At 50.5% G+C, this 21,315-nt stretch overlaps 2 protein-coding genes across 4 annotated transcripts in view; both read right to left on the bottom strand.

Annotated features, from left to right (window-relative positions):
- OTUB2 (OTU deubiquitinase, ubiquitin aldehyde binding 2) overlaps positions 1-2,664 on the bottom strand; it is a 30,390-nt gene extending 27,726 nt beyond the window's left edge. Inside the window, exon 1 of the mRNA XM_016926661.4 lies at positions 2,065-2,664. The gene's annotated coding sequence lies outside the window, so the exon portion shown is untranslated. The remainder of the gene's footprint in view (positions 1-2,064) is intronic.
- A 6,745-nt stretch (positions 2,665-9,409) lies between these two features.
- Positions 9,410-21,094, bottom strand: CCDC197 (coiled-coil domain containing 197). Of its 3 annotated transcripts, none has more exons than XM_016926659.4 (7): positions 21,006-21,094; positions 20,064-20,300; positions 18,634-18,716; positions 16,969-17,147; positions 14,914-15,045; positions 13,297-13,413; positions 9,410-9,658 (listed from the first exon to the last, which is right to left on the bottom strand). In XM_016926659.4, the coding sequence occupies exons 2-7, from the start codon at positions 20,165-20,167 to the stop codon at positions 9,455-9,457; spliced, it is 819 nt and encodes a 272-aa protein (XP_016782148.1). In that variant the 5' UTR covers positions 20,168-20,300; positions 21,006-21,094; the 3' UTR covers positions 9,410-9,454. The 3 variants fall into 3 exon arrangements, with proteins under 3 accessions (XP_016782148.1, XP_016782147.1, XP_054522236.1); XM_016926658.4 differs by having other exon boundaries at positions 20,728-21,009; XM_054666261.2 differs by lacking the exon at positions 9,410-9,658 and adding an exon at positions 10,715-11,257 and having other exon boundaries at positions 20,728-21,009.
- Between the last annotated feature and the right edge of the window lie 221 nt (positions 21,095-21,315).

Raw genomic sequence — 21,315 nt, 5'->3', positions numbered from 1 at the left:
CTCACTTTTGACTTCTACACCTTTCTTAAAATGTTCACTTAGAGATTTACTCCTATTCTTGAGAATTTCATTCATTCATCATGTGTTCTGAGGACATGAGGATGTACAACACAGATTTACCGAGGGCTTGTTCTGGACTGGGCTTCACACTGGGCTCTGGGTATGTGGTTAAGACAAAGCTTTTCCTCTTGAGAACTTCTCCTTCCAGCGGGGAAGAGAAGAGTGTAAACAACTAAGTGATGACTGTAACAAGGCAGGTGCTCTCAGGAGCCTGTGGGAGAGGCTGGAAGCCCAGGGAGAGCTCTGCTGTCTCTGCCTAGGGCAGGGACAACTGGCAAGGCTTCATGGAGGAGGTGAGACAGGAAGTGGCCAGGGAAGAGAGGGATGGGAAAAACAGCCATCAGGGCAGAAGGAAACTCCCCAAAAGCACACTCAGGACTGGGGCTTATCCCGCCCTGTGTCCTGCAGCTTGAGTGTGTGTCCACACCAGTGCAAGCTGGGGGTCGAAGGTTGGCTGGCCAGGGTCCTCATGTCTCTTGGGTCACAGCCCCTGCAGCAGAAGCCTTGGATGATGCCAGCTGTCCACAAGAGTCACTTTCTCACTGGAAGGCAATGCTAGACTCAGACCCACCTCAGAGCAAATCCGACCAGCACTTGCAACCCTTACCGCGCACACGGATCGCCTGGGGACCTCACTTGAATGCGGATTCGGCCTTTCTCACAAGCTCTCAGGGGATGCCCATGATGTGGTCCTCAGACCACACCTGGGCAGGGATACACAATAACACACTCATCCCTTGATTCTGTCTGTGGGCTGTCTTCCATTTGCGCTTGAGCCATCCAATCTGCCTCTAGATCACGATTCACTATCATGCTCCCTTCAGCCTATAGTGGCTGAGAGCTCTAACTCTGAAAGGAGGCAGACATGATGGCTGTGTGACCTTGGGAAAGCTTTTAACCTGTCTGAGCCTCATCTGTACAATGGGATAAACACTCCTGCAGGGAAAGCTGCCTAAGCTGTAATGAGCTTAGCATCCAGCAAGCATCCCACACGTGAGCTCTTGTTCTTACAGTTCCTTTACTACTGAACTGTCCTGTGACAGTGACAGTGGTTCAATTTGGAGCCCAATGCACTTGCATTCATGTCCAGGCTCAACCACTGACTGTCTGTGTAACCTCAGACAAGGCACATTTTCACACTGAGCTGCAGTTTCCTCCTATAAAAGGGGATTAGGAAAAACTTTCTGGCTCACAGGTTGCGGGGACAACTCAGGGACGCACGGTAGCCAGTTAAGCAGCATTCTGGTACCCCGTGAGGAACCTAACTCCCTTGTTCATGCACACACGCACCTGTTCCTTCAACACCGAGCACCACCTGCTTTGTGCCAGCCCCCCGGGTAGGCACAGGGAGTTGGAGACAAAGGACACAGGGCTCCTGCCCTCAGCATGTGCACTGTTCATGGTGCTGGAGAGCAGGTGGGGATGAGGCTCCCTCTCTTGGATCTGTGAATGCAGCATCCCATGCATGACTGAGTCCTACAGAAAGTCCAGCAGCCGCCAGCGAGGGCTGAGCAAGTTTTGGCAGCAAAGGGCACGGCAACAGTGCCAGCACCTTCTGGAGACTCCAGTCAAGGGAAATGGAGGAACCCCCAGGTTTGGAGACGTTTGAGACATTCCCATGGAGTGGCTTTGGCCAGACTGGCACTTACAGCCTGGGAGCACAGGCCTCCCAAGTGGCCTGGCTGCTCCTGAGCCAAGAGCAGGGCTGGGCCGGGCATCTGGCCCCCAGTGAAGGGGGTGGGAGTGGAGCTGGAATGCCCAGCACCTTTTCAGCTGAGGCCATGGCAGGGAAGCCTCTCCAACATATTTCCTGTAATCCCTGTCTGGCCAGCCTCCTTACCTGGAGAATAGGACTCAGGTTGGGACGCCAAGATTTAAAGTTAGAGACCAAAGGGGACCCCTTCAGAGAGCAGGAGCCAGTGGTGGTGGTGTCAGGGCAGGTGCTCATACAAGAACTAGAGTTAATGAACTTTGAGAAAACCCAATATGTGGAGCGCCAAGTACCTTTCTCCAGAGACTTGAAGACAGTTACGTGGGTGAAGGATTTGACAATTCCTCTTGTTCTTGGGGACACCAAGGGTGAGGATTGGTGAGGTGCCAAGAAGAGTTGGTTTCTAATTTTTTAATACAGTATTTCTTTCTGGTTATAAAAAAACGTGTTAATCACAGAAACTTTGGAAAATACACAAAAGTATAAAGAAGAAAATAAAAAATCCTACAATCTGGAGATAACCACTGTTAACACGGCAGAGCTCTTCTCCACTTTTATGCATCCCAGCATTCCTGAGACACAGGATCCATGCCCTTGGATGGCCTGGTTTCCCACAAGGGGTGATGCTTAGGTTGGAGAAAACACGGAATTTGAACAAGTGTGCAGGTGTCTCAGGCAGCTATTGCTATCATGCTGTGTAACAAGCTACCTCAAACTTGCCCTGGCTTGCAGGTAGAAGAAGCATTTGTCTCTCACTCATGAGTCTGTGGGTTGGCTGAGGATTGACTGATTTAGGTGCCTGCCAGCTGCAGGTTGGGTCCATCTCTGCACCACATGACTGTCATCCTCCTGGAAAGAGGGGGGGCTCCCTGAGGCAGGTTCTCTTCATGGGCGAGCTCACGGGTGGTAAGTGCACTGCACAATTATGTTTTAAGCCTCCGTGTCATAATCCACTGATATTTTATGGGCCAAAGCACACAGCCAACCCAAGTCAAGAGATGGGGATGACTGTTCTGTCCACCAGGAGGCCTGGCAAGAGTGTGGATGTACACTACTGGGGCTGATCACTTCGTCTACTACACTAGGTGGGTCTAATATATGCTGCTCTCCCCAAGGGTCTTGATCCTCCTGCTTAGAGCATTGTTTTAGTAGATTTCCTTCTACTCTTATATATGTATAATTTTTACTAAATTGAGTTTCTAGTCTACCTTTTTAAAACTCCTTCTTGGTTTCTGTTTTCACTTAGCTTTATACCTTGTACATTTTTCTAACATTAAATATTTTTGAAAATATGTTAATGGCTGCAGAATCTTAACATGTTTTGGCATAATTCGTTAATCTCTTCTTCTAGGATTCTTAGGGTTTTCCAGTTGGGGCTACTATAACAATGTGATGAACATCTTTGTGCAGAAACTTTGTTGGCATCTGTCATGGGCATTTCTTGCTTCTGTTTGCCCAGTACCAAGTCCAACCTCCCCCTGAATTCAGTGAGTCAGTGCCCTGATTTCCCTTTGGGGGAACCGCCCCTCACCTAGTTTGATTCCGTGTAGTTCATGTGGCATCCATCACTGGCTCCCGGGGAATGGCCTCTAGCCACGAAAGGTATTCCATCTCACTAAATCTCAAAAATTGGGCCCAGGCCTGGCCATCCAGAGTATGGAATCCCCCTCATTACAGAGATTAGTTCAGGAATGACACAGTGCCTAGTCCCGGCTAATTAATGGTTGTCTAAAAAGAGGTGCATGACCCAAGGTGATCTAATCAGAGTGAATCCTGAGACTGGCCAAGGAGTAGCTAGGAAGAGGCATTCTCTCTTCTCTGACTTCTGCTTCAGAGGGTGCTGGCAATCCTGAGGTTGCTGGAAGCGTCTTGTTTACACTGAGCCTGAGAATAAAGCCAAGACCTGGGCGATCAAACTCAGAAACGAAGAGACTGGATTCTGCTGACATTGTACTCCTGATTAACTGTGCCTCCAGCAAGAATCCCTGCTCTTTTCAGTTTCAGAGGCCAATGCGTTTCATTTGTCTCCTAAACTGAGTTGTGCTTTCTATCACTTTCAACCAAATAATAGCTCGGTGCTATTGACAGAAGTTCCTGAGCTGGAATTTCAGTTGTCCCTCAGTGTCTGTGGGGGATTGGTTTCAGGACTCCCCCAACACATATAAAAATCCTCAGATACTCAAGTCCCTGATATAAAACGGTGTAGAATTTTATGCACATCCCCTCATATACTTTAAATCATCTCTAGATTACTTTTAATACCTAATACTATGATGCTGTATAGTTGTTGTACTGTATTTTTAAAATTTTGTGTTATTTTTAATTGTTGTAATTTTAATTTTTAATGTTTTTCTTTTTTTCCTGAATTTTTCTTTTTTTTTTTTTTTTGAGACAAAGTCTTGCTCTGTTGTCCAGGCTGGAGTGCAGTGGCGCCATCTTGGCTCATCGCAACCTCCGCCTCCTGGGTTCAAGCAATTCTCCTGCCTCAGCCTCCCGAGTAGCTAAGATAACAGGTGCGCACCGCCATGCCCAGCTAATTTTTGTACTTTTAGTAGAGACGGGGCTTTGCCATGTTGGACTGGCTGGTCTCAAACTCCTGACCTCAGGTGATTCGCCCTCCTAGGCCTCCCAAAGTGCTGGGATTACAGGCGTGAGCCATCACGCCCGGCTTTTTTTTTTTTTCTTTGAGATGGAGTTTCACTCTTGTTGCCCACTATCTCGGCTCACTGCAACCTCTTCCTCCCTCATGAGCGATTCTCCTGCCTCAGCCTCCCAAGTAGCTGGGATTACAGGCGCACGCCACCATGCTCAGATAAAGTTTTGTATATTTTTAGTAGAGATGGGATTTTTTTCTGAATATTTTTGATCTGCGGTTGGTTGAATCCAAAGGTGTGGAATCCATGTATACAGAGGGCTGACCATACTGAGCTGAAGGACATAAACATTTTTTAAGCCTCTCAAGACCTCTTAGCAAATTGCTTTCCAGAGAGTTTATACAAACAATTCTACAGTGAGCCTATCTTAAAAGCATTTGTCTGTTGCTTTATTTTGATAGGCAATAATTGTATGGTTGAAATATTTTTATGTTTATAGGCCATTTTATTTCGTGGTTTGCTGAATATGAGCAACTGGTGTCAATTTTTTTTTCTTTTTTTACTTCATAAGTATCAAAAACATTGATATAAATATCAAAAACATTGATCCTTTCCCAGATTCCTCACCATTTCCCCCCAGCTTATTGTCTTTTGATATTTTGATGTACTCTGAAGTAGATGTATTTGTAACTTTTTTTTTTTTTTTTTTTTTTTTTTTTTTGAGACAGAGTCTCACTCTGTCACCCAGGCTGGAGTGCAGTGGTGCAATCTCAGCTCACTGCAACCTCCACCTCCTGGGTTCAAGTGATTCTCCTGCCTCAGCCTTCTGAGTAGCTGGGATTACAGGCGCCTGCCACCACGCCTGACGAAGTTTTTGTATTTTTAGTAGAGACAGGGTTTCGCCATGTAGGCCAGGCTGGTCTCGATCTCCTGACCTCAGGTGATCCACCTGTCTCGGCCTCCCAAAGTGCTGGGATTACAGGTGTGAGCCACTGCACCGGGCATATTTGTAACTTTTATGTTGTCAGTTTGTTTTTGGGTGTTACTCCTGTCGTTTCCATGCTTTCAAAGTCCTTCCCTATTGAAGGCCAGGTGAATATGGACCAAGTTTTCTTCTTTTTGACATTCAGGACTGGGCACAGTGGCTCACACCTATAATAGCAGCACTTTGGGAGGCCGAGGCGGGCAGATCACTTGAGGTCAGGAGTTCAAGACCAGCCTGACCAACATGGTGAAACCCTGTCTCTACTAAAAACACAACAATTAGCCAGGCATGGTAGTAGGTGCTTATAATCCCAGCTACTCAGGAGGCTGAGGCAAGAGACTGGCTGGAACCCAGGAAGAGGAGGTTGCAGTGAGCTGAGATTACACCACTGCACTACAGCCTGGGCTACAGAGTGAGGCTCTGTTGAAAGAAAGAAAAAGAGAGAAAGAAAGAGAGGACGGGAAGGGAAAGGGAGGGGAGGGGAGAGGAAGGGGAGAGGAAGGGGAGGGGAGGGGAGAGGAAGGGGAGGGGAGAGGAAGGTAAAGGAAGGGGAGGGGAGAGGAAGGGAAGGGAAGGGGAGGGGAGAGGAAGGTAAGAGAAGGGGAGGGGAGGGGAGGAAAGGGGAGGGGAGTAAAGGGGAGGGGAGGGGAGGGGAGGAAAGGGGAGGGGAAGGGAAGGGAAGGGAAAGGAAGGGAAGGGAAGGGAAGGGAAGGGAAGGGAGGGGAGAGGAAGAGGAAAAGGAAGGAAAAGGAAGAGACATTCAGATGCCCAGTGTTTCTCTGCCTATGATTTGGGAGCTGTCTGTGTTGGAATCACCTGGGGAGAATGCTAAAAATCCAGATTTCTGGGGCCTCACCCTAGAAACAGAGTCTCTAAGAGGAAGCCACAGTTCTCTCCATTTTTAGCAAGTCTCACATGTGGTTCCAGTGAACACTAAAGTTTGAAAACCACTGCTCAAAAGAATGATAGGACACAATTTGAAAAAGAACACAATCCAATTCCCCCCTCCCAAGAGCCAACTTCCCCAGCACCAGCCATTTGGCAATAATCCAATTCTTCCAGGATAGTCTGTGGGAAGAATTTCCTCATGCTTGAAGTTGCTTAAAGCTGGGATTCACTGGCAGGTAATGAGCTCTTGGTCTCAAAATGTCCAAGCCTGGGACTGTTGGTGTCTTGGGATCCCATGGTCCAGTTGGAAGGTCAAATGAAATGACATTTCATAAGTTACCTGAACTAGTGCTTTTTATTTTTTCTCCAAATGCCCTTGAAGGTTTTTCTCCAGCTAATATAGAACCTATGAGAAAAGTGCTTTGAAGGTGCAGGGTCATGGGGGAGTGAGCTTTCTGTAAGACAAAAAGCCAAGAAAGGAGAAACAGCATTCTGGTACTTACCAGCAGCCTGAGGTAGCCGCGCTGTTAAGCGCAATGCCGTGTCCAATTCATGGCCCCAGCCCTGCCCAGGGGAGGCTGGGAGCTCCCAAGGTACCCAGATGCTGGCTGCAAATGTCGACTGGTGGCCAGGCCATTGCCACGCCAAGCAACTGTACCAATCCCGCTCCTCCCCAAGGAGTGTGACAAAATATCTGAGCTAGATCAAGCACGACAGGTGCACAGCAGGCAGGTGACAGGGGACAGAATGACATAGAGCCCTCGAAGGCACAGTCAACAAGCCAGAGAACTGCACCCTGGGCGTAGAAGGCGGTGCTCTCTCCAGCACCTCCCGGGAGGTCAGACAGGATTAGGGCAGCCCTCCTGGAATGCCCGGTCCAGCCCCATCGTGCAGAGGGAATTCCGAAGTCCAGGCAGGGGTAGTTGGTGGTCACAGTGGAGCAGTGCCTGGCTTCAGCATGTAGGATTTGCCATTACTCTAAAGCAGTGGTTTTCAAAATGTAACCCCAGGACCAGCAGCATCTGCCACATCTGGGGATTTGTTAGAAATGCGGATTCTAGGGCCTGGAAGTTCTGGAGGTGGGTCCACACTCTGCATTGATACAGGCCCTCCTGATGCGTGTTCAAACCTGAGAACCACCAGCTTAATCCTCTGCACTGGGGAAGATTAATGGGATACTTTAGCTTGCTTTGGAAAGAGTGGGAAAGACAGAGAACAGAGAGGCATGAGTGTGTGAGGCTCCCCTTGCACTGCCCTTGATGGAGTCTAAACCTCAGCCTGGTGTTTGGGGCTCCACGTGGTCCCCCAGCCCACCTTCTCAGACTGCTCAGGGGGTTCCGCATGCTCCAGCCAAAATGCAAGTCCCTACTCTGGCGTTTCTGTCCCTTTTCTTTAGTGCAGCCTCTTCCTTCTGAAATCCCACTCAAGCCCTACCTGAGGTGCCCTCTTTCCTCTGAAGGTCTATGAGACAAGAAACTCGGAACAGCGGCTCCCTCCTGGCTCTCCTTTTAAAAACTACACTACTCACCGGGCACGGTGGCTCACGCCTGTAATCCCAGCACTTTGGGAGGCCAAGGCGGGTGGATCACCTGAGGTCAGGAGTTCGAGACCAGCCTGGCCAACATGGTGAAATCCCATCTCTATTAAAAATATAAAAATTAGCCAGGCATGGTGACACGCGCCTGTAGTCCCAGTTACTTGGGAGGCTGAGGCAGGAGAATCGTTTAAACCCGGGAGGTGGAGGTTGCAGTGAGCAGAGATTGTGCCACTACACTCTAGCCTGGGTCACAGAGCAAGGCTCAGTCTCAAAAACAATGACAACAAACAAACAAACAAACACCCCAAAATATAACTATACTACTCTTAAAACCTGGCCACAATCAGCCTTCCTTCTTCCGTGTATCTTTCCTATTTAACTCCCTGGCCAAGCCTGACTTATCCCCCACCCTCTCCCAGCAGCACCTGGAGTCAAGCGGGCTTTCGAGGTTCTTGGCTGACAGTCAGCATCTTTTCTTTTCTAAAACTCCCCTTTGAAAGTTCATGTGCTGACTCACCACTGTTCACAGCTCAGCAGCTGCTCTTAACTTTCTGCCTTTACCTAGATAAATTAACAGCAGCTGACCTCGAGAGTTGAATTATTTTTGGGGCTGTGGTGGTTGCTGGAATGATTTTACCCCAGTGGCACAACGAAAGCAAGCAAGTGCCTTCTATGCAGACCTGGCTTTTCCAAACTTGACCTAGAATGTCAGACTGGCGTGGGGGGCTTAAACATCCTTTCACCACCACCCCCATTTTTTTTAAAGACAGGGTCTCGCTCTGTCACCCACACTGGAGTGCAGTGGCACAATCACGGCTCACTGCAGCCTTGACCTCCCAGGCTCAAGTGATCCTCCCACCTCAGCCTTCTAAGTAGCTGGAATCACAGGTGTGTGCCACCATGCCTGGCTAATTGTTTCATTTTTTATAGAGACAGGCTCTCCCTATGTTGCCCAAGCTGGTCTTGAACTCCTGGGCTCAAGTGATCCTCCTGCCTCTGCCTCCCAAGGTGCTTGGGATTATAGGTGTGAGCCACTGTGTCCGACACTGTCTCCCAATTTTACAGGTAGAAAAACCAGCCCAGAGAGGGACCTTGCCTTGCCAAGGTCTCCCTGAGAGTACCAACCATTTCAGGCAGCTCAGACACCTGCAGGATGGGCAGAAGGTATCAACCTGGTACTCAACTTCTGGAAGAAAGTGATGAGATGCCCCCTACACATTCAGCACCCCCATTAGCTCTGCAGACTGCTGTGGGCAAGGTGAACTCCCATGGATCCCACGGCCCTGGTGGCTCTTTACAGTGTCCTGTGACTGGGACATTCCCAAGAGCCAAGCATCCGTCCAAAGCTCCTCAGTCTCAGGAACCCACCATGAAAGTGAGAGACGCAGCCCCGGCTCCCAGGAGGGAGTCTTCAGCCCAGGATCTTCCAGCCTGGCTGCTGCCCCCAACTCGGGAACCTGCCTCTCTCTCCCCGATCCCAGGCAGGCCTTACCTGGATCCCTGCCAATCCCCCAGGATGGGGAGCAGCACCCCCAACCCTAGCTGAGCCCAGGACCCTGACCACCCCCTCAATGCCCCCAGACTCTCTCCCACTGGCTTAGAGATGTTGGTGGTGAGAAAAGGAGGCAGGCAGGTAAGGAGAGGTCGTGATGCCGCGGGGCCTGCAAGGCGCAGGCTGGTCAGTACAGGCCGGAGCACTCTGAAGCATGGGGGCTGGGAAAGGGGGTCCTGGGGGTGGAAACCCGCCACCTTGGACATTTCCTGAAGGGTTTGGGGTGTCTTCTGAGCCACTGGTCCCTGAAGCTGTCCCACGACCAGCACACTTTGGGTTCCGTGAGCAGTGCGATCAGTCTTACAGTCTCCATTTTGTCCAACATGAACTCCTGGGAGGGAAAATAAATCTCTCACCTGACAGTGTTTTGGCCTCTGGATGCTGCTTTCTAGGTACCAAAGCATCATCAAAGGCTGACCTACTTCTCCTTTAACTCTCACAAGCGCCCTGCAAAGGATGTGGTATCAATGCCACTGGGCAAATGAGCAAACAGAGGCTCAGAGAGGTTAGGTGACTTGTCTGATGTGGCACAGCCAGGAGTGACAGAGCTGGATGAATAGGAGTCCAGATCCTGGTGTGACTTCCTGAAAATGGTTGCCTGCCTCTTCTCACTGCCTCTTCCAAGAAGCCCACCCTGACTGTCCCCAGCCTTCCTCTCCGAAGGGCATTCGTTTCTTAAGGACCAGATGGGCCTCCATCTCCTGTTGCCTAGCAGAATGCTGAGCATATTCAGGTGGCTCAATTCATGTTGGCTGAGTGACTGACAGTTGTCAATCCAGAGGCCCAATCTGATTGTTGCTTGGGACCCTGTGACATCACCACATAATTTCTTCCCTTTTCTTGGGAAGAAGATGAAATTAATACACTGTGACTATTTGGACAAACGTGTCCTTACTCAGAAATCTCATTTCTTTGCAATATGAATAAGTTCCAAGCTGTATATAACTAGGGATGCCAATTACACAGACTTCAACTGAATGGTGCCCACTGAGTTGTGCCATGCAGCAGCCTCGGTACTGCCTGTGAGGCTCCTGGAGAAGTCCTTCTGAACTGAGCCACAGGCTTGCTCACTGCTGACTGTTGCACTGGACACTAGGGAAGAGACCTGCCCCTCAGTGTTCCTGGGGAGCTAAGTATCCCGTGTTTGGATATCTGCACGGAACCTGCCTCAAATGAGGTAAGCAAGTTCTGACTTAGGATGAAGTCAGTGCTAAAGGTAGAAGACAGGAGAGCATGGAAAGGATGGGTCTTTGATGATGCCGCTGAGCCTAGGATCACACCATGCCTGAAACCCACCCAGGCACCAAACTTCCACTCATGACACAAGATGTGCCCTGGTAGAGGAGCCAAATGACCTCAGAAAAGAACGAAGTTGGAAGACTCACACTTCTCAATTTTAATATTTATTACAAAGCCACAGTAATCAAGACAGTATGGTACTGGCATAAAAACAGGCGTAGCGATGAATGGAATAGAATCAAGAATCCAGAAATAAACTTTTCATATTACGGTCAATTGATTTTTGACAAGGGTCCTGAGAAAACTCAAAGGGGAAAAATAGAACTTTTTAAACAAATGGTATCAGGACAACTGAATATCCTCATGCGAAATAATGAAATTGGACCCCTACCTTGCATTATATTAAAAAATCAACTGAAAATGAATCACAGACCTAAACAGTAGAACAAAAACTATAAACTTCTCACAAGAAACAGGTGTAAATCTTCATGACCCTGGATTAGGTAATGGCTTTTTAGATATGACTCCTAAAGGACAAATACATACACATACCCAAAGTAAAACTGTTGGATTCTCGGCCGGATGCAGTGGCTCACATCTGTAATCTTAGCAATCTGGGAGGCCGAGGCAGGTGGATCACTTGAGGTCAGGAGTTGAAGACCAGCCTGGCCAACTTGGTGAAACCCTGTCTCTACCAAAAAATACAAAAATTAGCCAGGTGTGGTGGCGCATGCCTGTAGTCCCAGCTACTGGGGAGGCTGAGTCAGGAGACTCGCTTGAACCCAGGAGGCGGAGGTTGCAGTGAGCCAAGATGGCGCCACTGCACTCCAGCCTGGGTGACAGACTGAGACCCTGTCTCAAACAAACAAGCAAAAATACAAACAAACAAATTGGATTCCATAAAAATTCAAAACTTCTGTGCTTCATCAAGATAGTAAAAAGATAACATGCAAGATAGAAAATATTTGCAATCATATATTTGATAAGGGACCTGTATCCAGAACGCAAAAAGAATTCTTACAACTCAACTAAAAAAAGACAAATAGGCCGGGAACAGTGGCTCATGCCTATAATCTCAGCACTTTGGGAGGCCAAGGCGGGTGGATCACTTGAGGTCAGGAGTTCGAGACCAGCCTGGCCAACATGGTGAAACCCCATCTCTAATAGAAATACAAAACTTAGCCGGGTATGGTGGTGCATGCCTTGTAGTCCCAGCTACTTGGGAGGCTGAGGCAAGACAATTGCTTGAACCCGGGAGGCGGAGGTTGCAGTGAGCCGAGCGAGAAGCGCCATTGCACTCCAGCCTGGGCAAGAGAGTGAGACTCTGTCTCAAAAAAAAAAAATACAAATAATCAAATTTTTTAATGGGCAAAGAATTTGAATAGACATTTCTCCAAAGGAGAGATACACATGGCCAATAAGCACATGAAAAGATACTCAACATCATTAGTCATCAGAGAAGTGCAAATCAAAACCACAATGAGATGCCACTTCACACCCATTAGGAGGGCTAAATTAGAAAAAGTTGACAATAGCAAATGTTGGCAAGGATGTGGAGAAACTGGAACCCTCGTACATTGATCATGGGGATGGTAAATGGTGCAGCCACTTTGGAAAAGAGTTTGGCAGTTCTTCGAATGTTAAACATAGAGTTAAGAGATGACCCAGCAATTGCACTCCTAGGTATGTACCAAAGAGAAGTGAAAACATATCTCTGCATAAAAATTTGTACACAAATGTTCTTAGCAGTAATATTCATAATACCTAAGGAATGTAACAATCCAGATGTCCGTCAACTGATGAATGGATAAACAAAAGTTCTATCCATATAAATACGCCCATACCATGGAATATTCAGCTATAAAAATAAAGCGCTGATTCGTGCTGGGACATGGATGAACCTTGAAAACATTATGCTAAATGAAAGCAGCCAGACGCTAAATGAAAGCAGCCAGATGCAAAATGTATCTTTTTGGGGGTGATGAAATGTTCTGGAATTAGAGAGGGGTAATGGCTGTGCAATTTTGACTATACTGAAAACACGGACGTGCATAATTGTAAGGGCTAAATGTTATGGTATGTAAATTATATCTCAATAAAGTTATTATTTTAAAAAGACATGCTGTGTTGTCAATCAAAGCCAATCTGATCACGTTTTCTGTTACTGCAGTAACAGCATCCTGACTGATGGGGGCGATGAGGAAAGAAGCCCAGTGGACTGACAGTGTGAAGTTTAAGGTGAGGACCCTGTGCAAGAGGCTCCCTCAGTCACTGAAATGCCCGCTGCCAGCGTTCTCATATGTGTAAGAGTGTGATCATACCTGTTTGCATCTTCGTGCGTGCAAGTCGATGTTTGTGTGCTTATTTGCAGGTGTGTCTGTGTATGTCTCATGTGTGGGTGTGCAGAAAGCACACATGGATGTTGATGGGTGTATACTTTGTGTGTGCGTGTGCCTGTGTGTGATGTGTCAGTGTGGAGCTACATATGAAGACCAGGTGGGAAGTTCCTCTATGCACCCTCTACACCAACCCTTCACCTAGTGGGTGCTCAAGTTTGTAGACTAATAGAGACCTTAGGACCTTACTGCACCAGGCACCAATGTAGCTATGGAAAGAAGAGCTGATGGGGGGCTAAACACAAATGCAGCCTGGGCTAAGGAGCAGGACTAGCTCAAGTTGGAGTCTTGCCTGGGGCAGTCAGGAGCCCCGCAGCCATCTGTCTATCCTTACCTTAATCAGATCGAGCTTGGAGAAGAGATCCATGCTCTTGGGCACGCCGTGGGCAGAGGGGCAGCACTGCCGGGCCATGTTGGTGATGGTCATTTGCATGTAGCCGAGCAGCTGATCCTGCAGGAAAGAGAAGGAGGAGGTGGTGGCTCAGGCTCTCTCCCAGCATCCCCTGCCCCTGCCCTGGCTCACTCCAGCCGGCGAAGTGTCGTGGACAGAGCTGGGACACTGGGAGTGTCCTTCTCATCATGGTCTATATTCCTCTCCTGCGGGGCTCGGTTGAGTTCCTCCCTACGTCAGAGCCTGAGCAGCCTCCTCTGCAAAGAGGCAGGTTGGACTAACTCCTTTCAGAAGGGCTTCCTGGCTGGAGGCATCGGGGTCCACACCTCGTTAGAAGCAGAGGACTGGGAAGGGGCATGGAGTGGGGCCCTGGACTTCAGACCTCCAGGATCCTGGTCTGCTGCAGCAGCTTAGAGAGAAAGACCTCAAAGGGGCTCTGTAGACTGTGACCCACCCAGCTCCCTCCCTAAGCCCCTTGCCTTGGCTGGAGGTCAGCAGCCAATAGCCCCCAAGCCTCGTCTTCCAAACTCAGATCCCTCGAGGCCCAGTCAGTCTGGACCTGAGCAGGTCTCACACTCACTCCATGACCTCATCCTGTGCAGGGAAGGTGTGCCCAGCGCAGCCCTGTGCCCAAGCCATGGTCCTAACTGTCCTCCCGCAGTCCTGGAGGCCAGAAGAACATAGACTGTTGCCTCCGTTTATGGTGAAGAACCGGGGTCCAGGGGTGACCAGACCACACTCCCAAGGCCAGTAAGGGGCAGTGCAAGAGCTGAATTCTGGAATCCCTGGAATTCATGGCCATGGACTTTGGCCATGACTTGTTCTTTCTGAGCCTCATTTTTCTCATTTGTAAAATGAGTGTGGGTAAAATTCACCAATATTTAAGAACACCTACTCCAGGTCAGACTCTCTGATCAGAGAGACACCAGGGTTACTGAAGACAGTACATAACAACCACTCACTTAAACACTGTTATCTTATTATTAACCACAAACATTATACAAGGACTAAGAGCTCGGCACAACACCAAGCCCTGGGACTGGGCTGGTGGATCCCGGCTCTGGTTCTTGGCAGAGCTCTGTCCTGAAATATCTGTGGCCTCAGTTTTCCCATCTGTGAAGTAACATCGGACCCCTCAAAGAGAGGCCCTTTGAAAGCAAACTGTCACCAAGGAGAAGAAAGTGGTGTGGGTCTGTCTGTGTGTGTGTCTGTCTCTATGTATGTCTCTGCATGTGTCTTTGTGTGTGTATGTGTCTGTGTGTCTGTGTGTGTGTTTGCATGTCTGTGTGTGTGTCTGGCTGTGTCTGTGCATTTGTGTGTATGTGTCTGGCTGGGTCTGTCTATATGTCTGGTTGTGTCTGTGTGTCTATGTGTCTGGCTGTGACTATGTCTGTGGGTGTGTGTGTCTGGCCGTGTGTGTGCCTGTGTGTCTATGTGTCTGGCTCTGTGTGTGTGTGTCTGCGTGCGTATGTGTCTGTGTGTTTTGGGATTGATGATGGAGACATCGGCTTCCCCTTCCCCACCCCTAACCCCACCCCCAGGCTGAAAGACTGGACTCACATTATAGCTGCTGCTGGTGTGTGTGTCAAAGTCAATGTCCTTCTGGTAAGTGATGCTGTGCTTCAGCTGCCACCACTGCTCCTGCTTGCGGTAGCACTTCTTCTGCAGCTGACACAGCCGGATCTTGAGGCTCTGGGGCAGAGGGAATGGGCCATCTTGGTACAACAAACCCTCCAGGGCATGCGCCCTGGTTTGAGTCCCCAGGGTGGTCTGTGCAATGACAGGATAGGAGGAAGGAATACTTCTGGGTGGCTGGGGCCATTCAAGGCACCAGAGATGCAGAAAAGGGCGTGTCCAGGCTGATGGAGTTTACCTGAGCCCCAGTTCCTGACAATTTTATAAAGGGCAGTTCCCCTACACAAATTCTCTTGCCTGCCACCAGGTAAGACGTGCCTTTGCTCCTCCTTCACCTTCCACCATGATCGTCAGGTCACCCGAGTCATGTAGAACTGCGAGTCCATTAAACCTCTTTTTCTTTATAATTTTGTGGTTTTTTTTGAGACAGTCTCACTCTTTTTGCCCAGGCTGGAGTGCAGCGGAACAATCTTGGCTCACTGCGACCTCCGCCTCCTGGGTTCAAGTGATTCTCCTGCTTCAACCTCCTAATTAGCTGGGATTATAGGCGCACACCACCATGCCTGGCTAATTTTTGTATTTTTAGTAGAGATGGGGTTTCACCATGTTGGCCAGGCTGGTCTTGAACTCCTGACCTCAAATGATCTGCCCGCTTCGGCCTCCCAAAGTGCTGAGATTACAGGCGTGAGCCACCATGCCTGGCCCCCTTTTTCTTTATAAATTACCCAGTCTCAGGTGTTTCTTTATTAGCAGCATGAGAAGGAACTAATACATGCCCCCAGCCAGGCCCTGTGGGTTAGGAATTTGAAAGATACAGAACAGGCCAGGTGTGGTGGCACACGCCTGTAATCCCAGCTACTGAGAAGGCAGAGGCAGGAAAATCGCTTGAGCCTGGGAGGCGGAGGCTGCAGTAAGCCGAGATCACTCCACTGTACTCCAGCCTGGGCGACAGAGTGAAACCCTGTCTCCCAAAAAAATGAAAGAAGGAAAGAAAGAAAGAGAGGGAGCGAGAGAGAGAGGGAAAGAAAGAAAGAGAGAGAGGGAGCGAGAGAGAGAGGGAAAGAAAGAAAGAGAGAGAGAAAGACGCAGGACATACCCCCGTGGCCCCGCTTCTCTGAGGCTTACTTTCCTCCCCTCGAAAATGGGAAGAATAGCATGGCTGGACTTGCCTTTCCCTAGTCCCAGCCCTTGGAATAGTAGCACCTACCTGGAGGTGCTGGCGTGAGATTTAAGTGAGATAAAGCATGTAAAGTGCTTCACGCAGTGCCCAGCCCATCCATGAATTCCATTCTCCAAAGAAATGGTACAACGTGGTGCAGGCTTGCAGCGCTGCCACTAGGGGGCAGATGCTCTCTCCAAAACTACGCAGCAACCCTCTGCAGTGAACCAACCGGCTGGTCATCCTTCCTCTGGGATCCCGAAGTCCCCGGTCCCAGTGGCAGCATGAATCTTCATGATGCCACCACGCCTTTGTCAGGGCAGGCTCTTCCACCTGGAGTGCCCATCCCTCCCAGCGGAAGTCCTATTTATTATGCGATAACTACAAAGGAAGGGAAGGGAAATGATGTCTCTGGCACTTACTTTGAGGCAGTTTGTGTTTGGTGCCTCGCAAGGACCCTAGCAACTAGGGTGTGTTGCCCCCACTTGACAGATGCAGAAACTGAGGCTCAGAGAGGCTACAAACTAGTCACACAGCTAGTCAGTGGCTGAGCTGGGAGCCGAGCTCCAGTCCCTCTGCATCCAGGACACCTGGCTTTTCTACCACGCAGAACAACGTTAGGCACGAGCTGAGCCTCAGGCAGCAGAGGGGAGAGGAAGGGGATATGGAAGGCGGCTCAGGAGCGACAGCCCCACCGAGGGCCCCCCAGCATTACACCGCTGCTCCCTCTAGGCCTTCCCCAGGGCTATGCAGGAAAGGGGGCCCCACGCCCCCAGCTCCCTGGGCCACGGGGAATGGAGCAGACTTCAGGCAGCTGTTACCAACATGAGAGCCCTGTGATCCTCCTCTAGAGACTGCAGGCTCCGGTGGACAGCCTGGCTCATCTGGGAGAAGGCCTCGAGGCGCTTCTGCGTGTCCTGGCTAGCTGTGAAGAGCTTCCCGTAGTGCTTCACCATGGCCTCCACCGGCACCTCCTCCGGCTCCTCCCATCCCGTGCAGCCTATGGAGACAGCGCCATGGCGGGATGGGTGGGTGCCCCTGCAGTGGGCCATGCCAACAGGGTGGCCAGGAATTCCAGCTGGGGCCACAAAATTGAGAGGTGCCAGACAGTCCATGACAGTAGGATGACCCCAGAGAGTAGGATGGTCCCGGAGTTCTCCGGGCTTGCCATCCACACCCGTCCCCCGCCCTCCCGCCCCCTCCACTTCAAGGGAATCCTCAATCTTGGAAAGTTCAGCCAGAGACTGAGACAGGGATTCTGGATCAAGACCACCGAGCGAGGCAGGAGATTGCCCTCAAGGAGACGTTGCTGCTTGGAGCAGCCTGAGAGGGGGATAGGAATTGTTCCTGTCCTGAGCGAGCAAGTGCCAAGTCCTGGTGGTTATGCATTTTGGATGGGTTGAACAGGGCAGAATTGCTGAATTAGGAAGGTCCCAAACCACAAGCAGCACTGGGTGCTGGGTCTGCCGCAAGCCCCATGCTTGACCTGCAGCCCTGACTCCTCTTTGGCTCAGTACTCAGTATATATCCCCAGCCTCCCAGCCACATCTCCCAGCAGCCGGGAGCTCACCACCCCCAAACCCACCTCGCAGCCCTATGGCTCCTGCCTACATTTGTGTCCCTCCCTCTGCCTGAGGGTCATTCTCCTTTGCTGCACCCATTTGAGCCCCATGAGAGGTCACCTCCTCCATGAAGCCTTCCCTGATCTCCAAGGCAGAGTTTTTGGAGTTTCCATAGCTCCTCTCATTCTAGCACTTAGTACAGTGGCTATGAAGTCAGACGGACCAGAGTCTGAGCCCAGTGCCACCACTTCCTGACTGGGTGACCCTGGGCAAGTTCGTTACCCTCTCTGAGCCTGAGTGACACAGTAGTGCAAAGCTCATAGGAGGGGTAAAAAAGATTTGCTAAAGAGCTTAGCACAGGGCACATATTTAATAAATGGTAATAATTATTATTGATGGTGTTGAAATAATAATGATAACAATAAATATGTGACTCCCCTTCCCTTTTCTAATGAGTTTCCAGTACTCAAAAAACAACACACAAAACCTCATCTCAGATGTCCTTATACTCTTAGTTAATAATAGCAAAACAAAAACACAAAACCAAAGACAAACAAAATAATAATAATAATGGCCAACGTTTACCAGGTACTAGCTAAATGTGGGGCCCTGTGCTGTGCTTATAAAGGATGACTTCATCTAGTCCACAAAATTATTGCTGTTCCCATTGTACAGATAAGAAAATCAAGGCCTTGAGAACTTGCCAGAGGCCACACTGTTAGCGACAGTGGAGCTGGAGTTGGGACCAAGCAGTCAGACTCGGCTGCCTGAGCCCTTCCCCACCACTGTGGGGTTGGCCTTTGTGGATTCCCATTCTGTAGATGAGCAGCTCGTGGCTCCATCAGGCCACACACCGTGTCGCAGTCCTGCAGCCAGTAGGCGGCTGTGGAGAGAAAGGGCTTTCCGAGGAAGCTGTGTACATACCCTCGGGGATTTTCTCAAGGACCTTAATCAGATAGTCTTCAAAAAGCTTGTGCTTCTCGACTTCTCTCTTGAGCTTCTTCTGCCTGTAAAGCCAGATGCAGGAACATGGCCTGGAGGCTCCCAGGTCACGCAGGACCCCCTGTGAATGAACCTGGACCACCATCTGTGATCTCCTGCTTGGACGTGCACTGGGCCGGCCACGTACCACTTTATCAGTTGGCCATAGACTTAGGAGTCTCTGCACCTTCATTTCACTGCTGAGCAAACTGAGCCACAAGCAGATCAAATAAATGCCCATAGCAGCATCTCCCAGGCAGCAAAGAAGGCATCTGGGGGAGAATGAAGGCTGAGCCTTTCTGGCCAGAGTCTACAGTGCCTCCCCTGGAGGCTGTGCAAGTGGCTGCCATCTCAGGAGACAGGCCGGCCCCTATTAGCTGGTGATGTGGGGCCAGCTGCTTCACCTCTCTGTGCCCGGGTTGCCCATCTACAGCAGGGATGATGTGAGCTGCTGGCCAGGGTCATGCGTGGGGCTCCCAGTGCCTTGGGAGCACTCCATCAGAGGTGGGGGCCCCACCAGCCCCCAGACGGGAGACGGCCACGTGCTATTGCCTGACCATACTTGACTCTTTGGGGAATCCCTAAGCAAGTCACCAACAGGTCACCTGCTCTGGACCCAGCCAAGGTCAGCAGTCAAGGGCAGAGACCAGAGTGGGGCTTGGCCTGGCCAGCTGGCCAAGCTCCCAAGCCACTCTGACTGTCCAACAGGGGCTGTGCTGGGGGTTTCTGAGTGGCCCAGGGCAAGCCACTCTGCTTCTCTGGGCCCTCCCTCTCTCATCAGTATGGTTCTGAAAAGTGCAGGACAACATCATCCTTCCCACAGATACCACGTGGGGCCCTGTGAGCCGTGACAGTGCTAAACCGTATTGGGATCAGGAAGGCCTCTGCATCTGTTGGGTCAGCCCTTTTCTTCATAAAACTTTGCATAGACACATCCTTTTGCATCGAATTCAGGCTTTTGTGGGTAGCCTGAAATGTCTTATCTCCCCAACCTCCCATCCCCATGGGGTGAGGACCCAGGGTCACCACTAAGAGTCAAGGCGGCAACCTCGTAGACTGGCCTTAGAGGGGCCGAGTGGACAGGTGCAGACGGATGGTCACCCACAGTCCTCCTTCCTGATGTAGAGGCTCAGCCTGCAGAGAGCCCGGGACTGGCCCAAGATCTCAGGCCAAAGGGCAATAGCCACACCTCTTCTCTCTCCCGTCACAGCTGTTGCTCAGCCCCACCCCGCCCATTTGCTTCCAAGCCACACTGCCCTCCTCATCCACCCCCTGTCCTGGCCTCCTCAGGGACATGTTTGCTAAGTCCAGCCACTTAGCCCACGGGGGAAGCACTGGGGCTGGGGCTGGGGCAGGGGTGGGACAACACATACTTAGCCTGGAGCTGGTAGAGTTCCTGCCACAGCCCTTGAAGGTCCCCTTCCTTGTCACCAGGATTGCTTGGGTCAGCTCTCTGGCCTGTGTCCATGGCTGCCATCACCTCACCACCGCAAGCTATGCAGGAGGACAGGAGCCCCGTGAGCCAGGCAGGATGAAGACAGACCGAAAAGGGACAGTCACAGCCGCAGCTTCCTCTTCAGATCCTTGGAAGCCAGGGTTAGCATCCCCACCTCACAGAAAAGGAGACAGAGGTTCAGAAAGGGGCTGTGACCAGCTTAAGGTCATCTGGCAGGACTGGATGAGGACCCAGGGCTCATTAAATCCCAAGTCCAAGGTCTTCGGGCTGCATCCCCAGCTCTGGAGAGGTTGAGGGTGCCATTCTGCAGGGGCCTTGTTTCCCTTGCAGCCCTATAACTGGTACAGCCCCATCACCCCCAAGTCTTCAGTTCCTGGCCACCAAGATGCCTGGGAACTTTCAACAAGTGCTGGCTTCAAATAAATGATGGAAGAAGTCATAGGGTCAGAGCCGGAGTTGGTTCAGAAAACAGCCTGCTTAAGGAGGAGGCAGCTTCATCATCATCTCTGCCCACCCACCCCCCATCCATGCATTTATTCACTTAACCAATATTACATGCTCTGAGCTCATACAGGTCTTACAGAGCTACAGTGGAGACTGAGCAGAGATGCTTTGAAGAAGCTCATGGTCAAGCTGGGAAACTGGTCTAGTTACAAGTAGCTTCAACACAGTCTTGCAAACCATTCCTGAGCCACTCGCCCAAGGCCAGTATGCAAGCATGACCCTCATTGGTCAACTGCTGAACCAGCCCAGTGCGTTGGGGAGAGAAGGTGAGGGGCTACAAGGTCAGTCTTTCTAGCCCCAAGCATCAAACATAGGTAGACAGGCACTGGAGGAGGAAGGGGCCTAGCTGACTCACCTACAGCTCCAGGAGCACAAAGCCACAGCCAGGCTGTGACATCACAATGCTGGCTTCTGTCCTTATGATGTGTCCATTGCAGGATCCACCTGTGGGTGGAGGGCCAGATTCTCCATGGTCCTAAAACCTCCCACCCCCAACTCCCAGTCCCGTTCCCAAGAAGATGGGGAGAAAGGGCACTGGCAACCCCGTGTGAGACTTGGGCTATTTTTGTCCTTTCTGTCAAGGCTGGTCTGCTTTATGTGCTGCCCAGTTCCCATTGACCTGTCCCGGGACTCTCCCTTGACCCCATCCCACCTGATTTTGGTGG

Source organism: Pan troglodytes, chromosome 15 (assembly GCF_028858775.2).
Source record: "Pan troglodytes isolate AG18354 chromosome 15, NHGRI_mPanTro3-v2.0_pri, whole genome shotgun sequence".
Classification (NCBI taxonomy): Eukaryota; Metazoa; Chordata; class Mammalia; order Primates; family Hominidae; genus Pan; species Pan troglodytes.
Note: the sequence above shows the minus strand (reverse complement) of the source record. Positions and strands in the feature narration are given on the sequence as shown.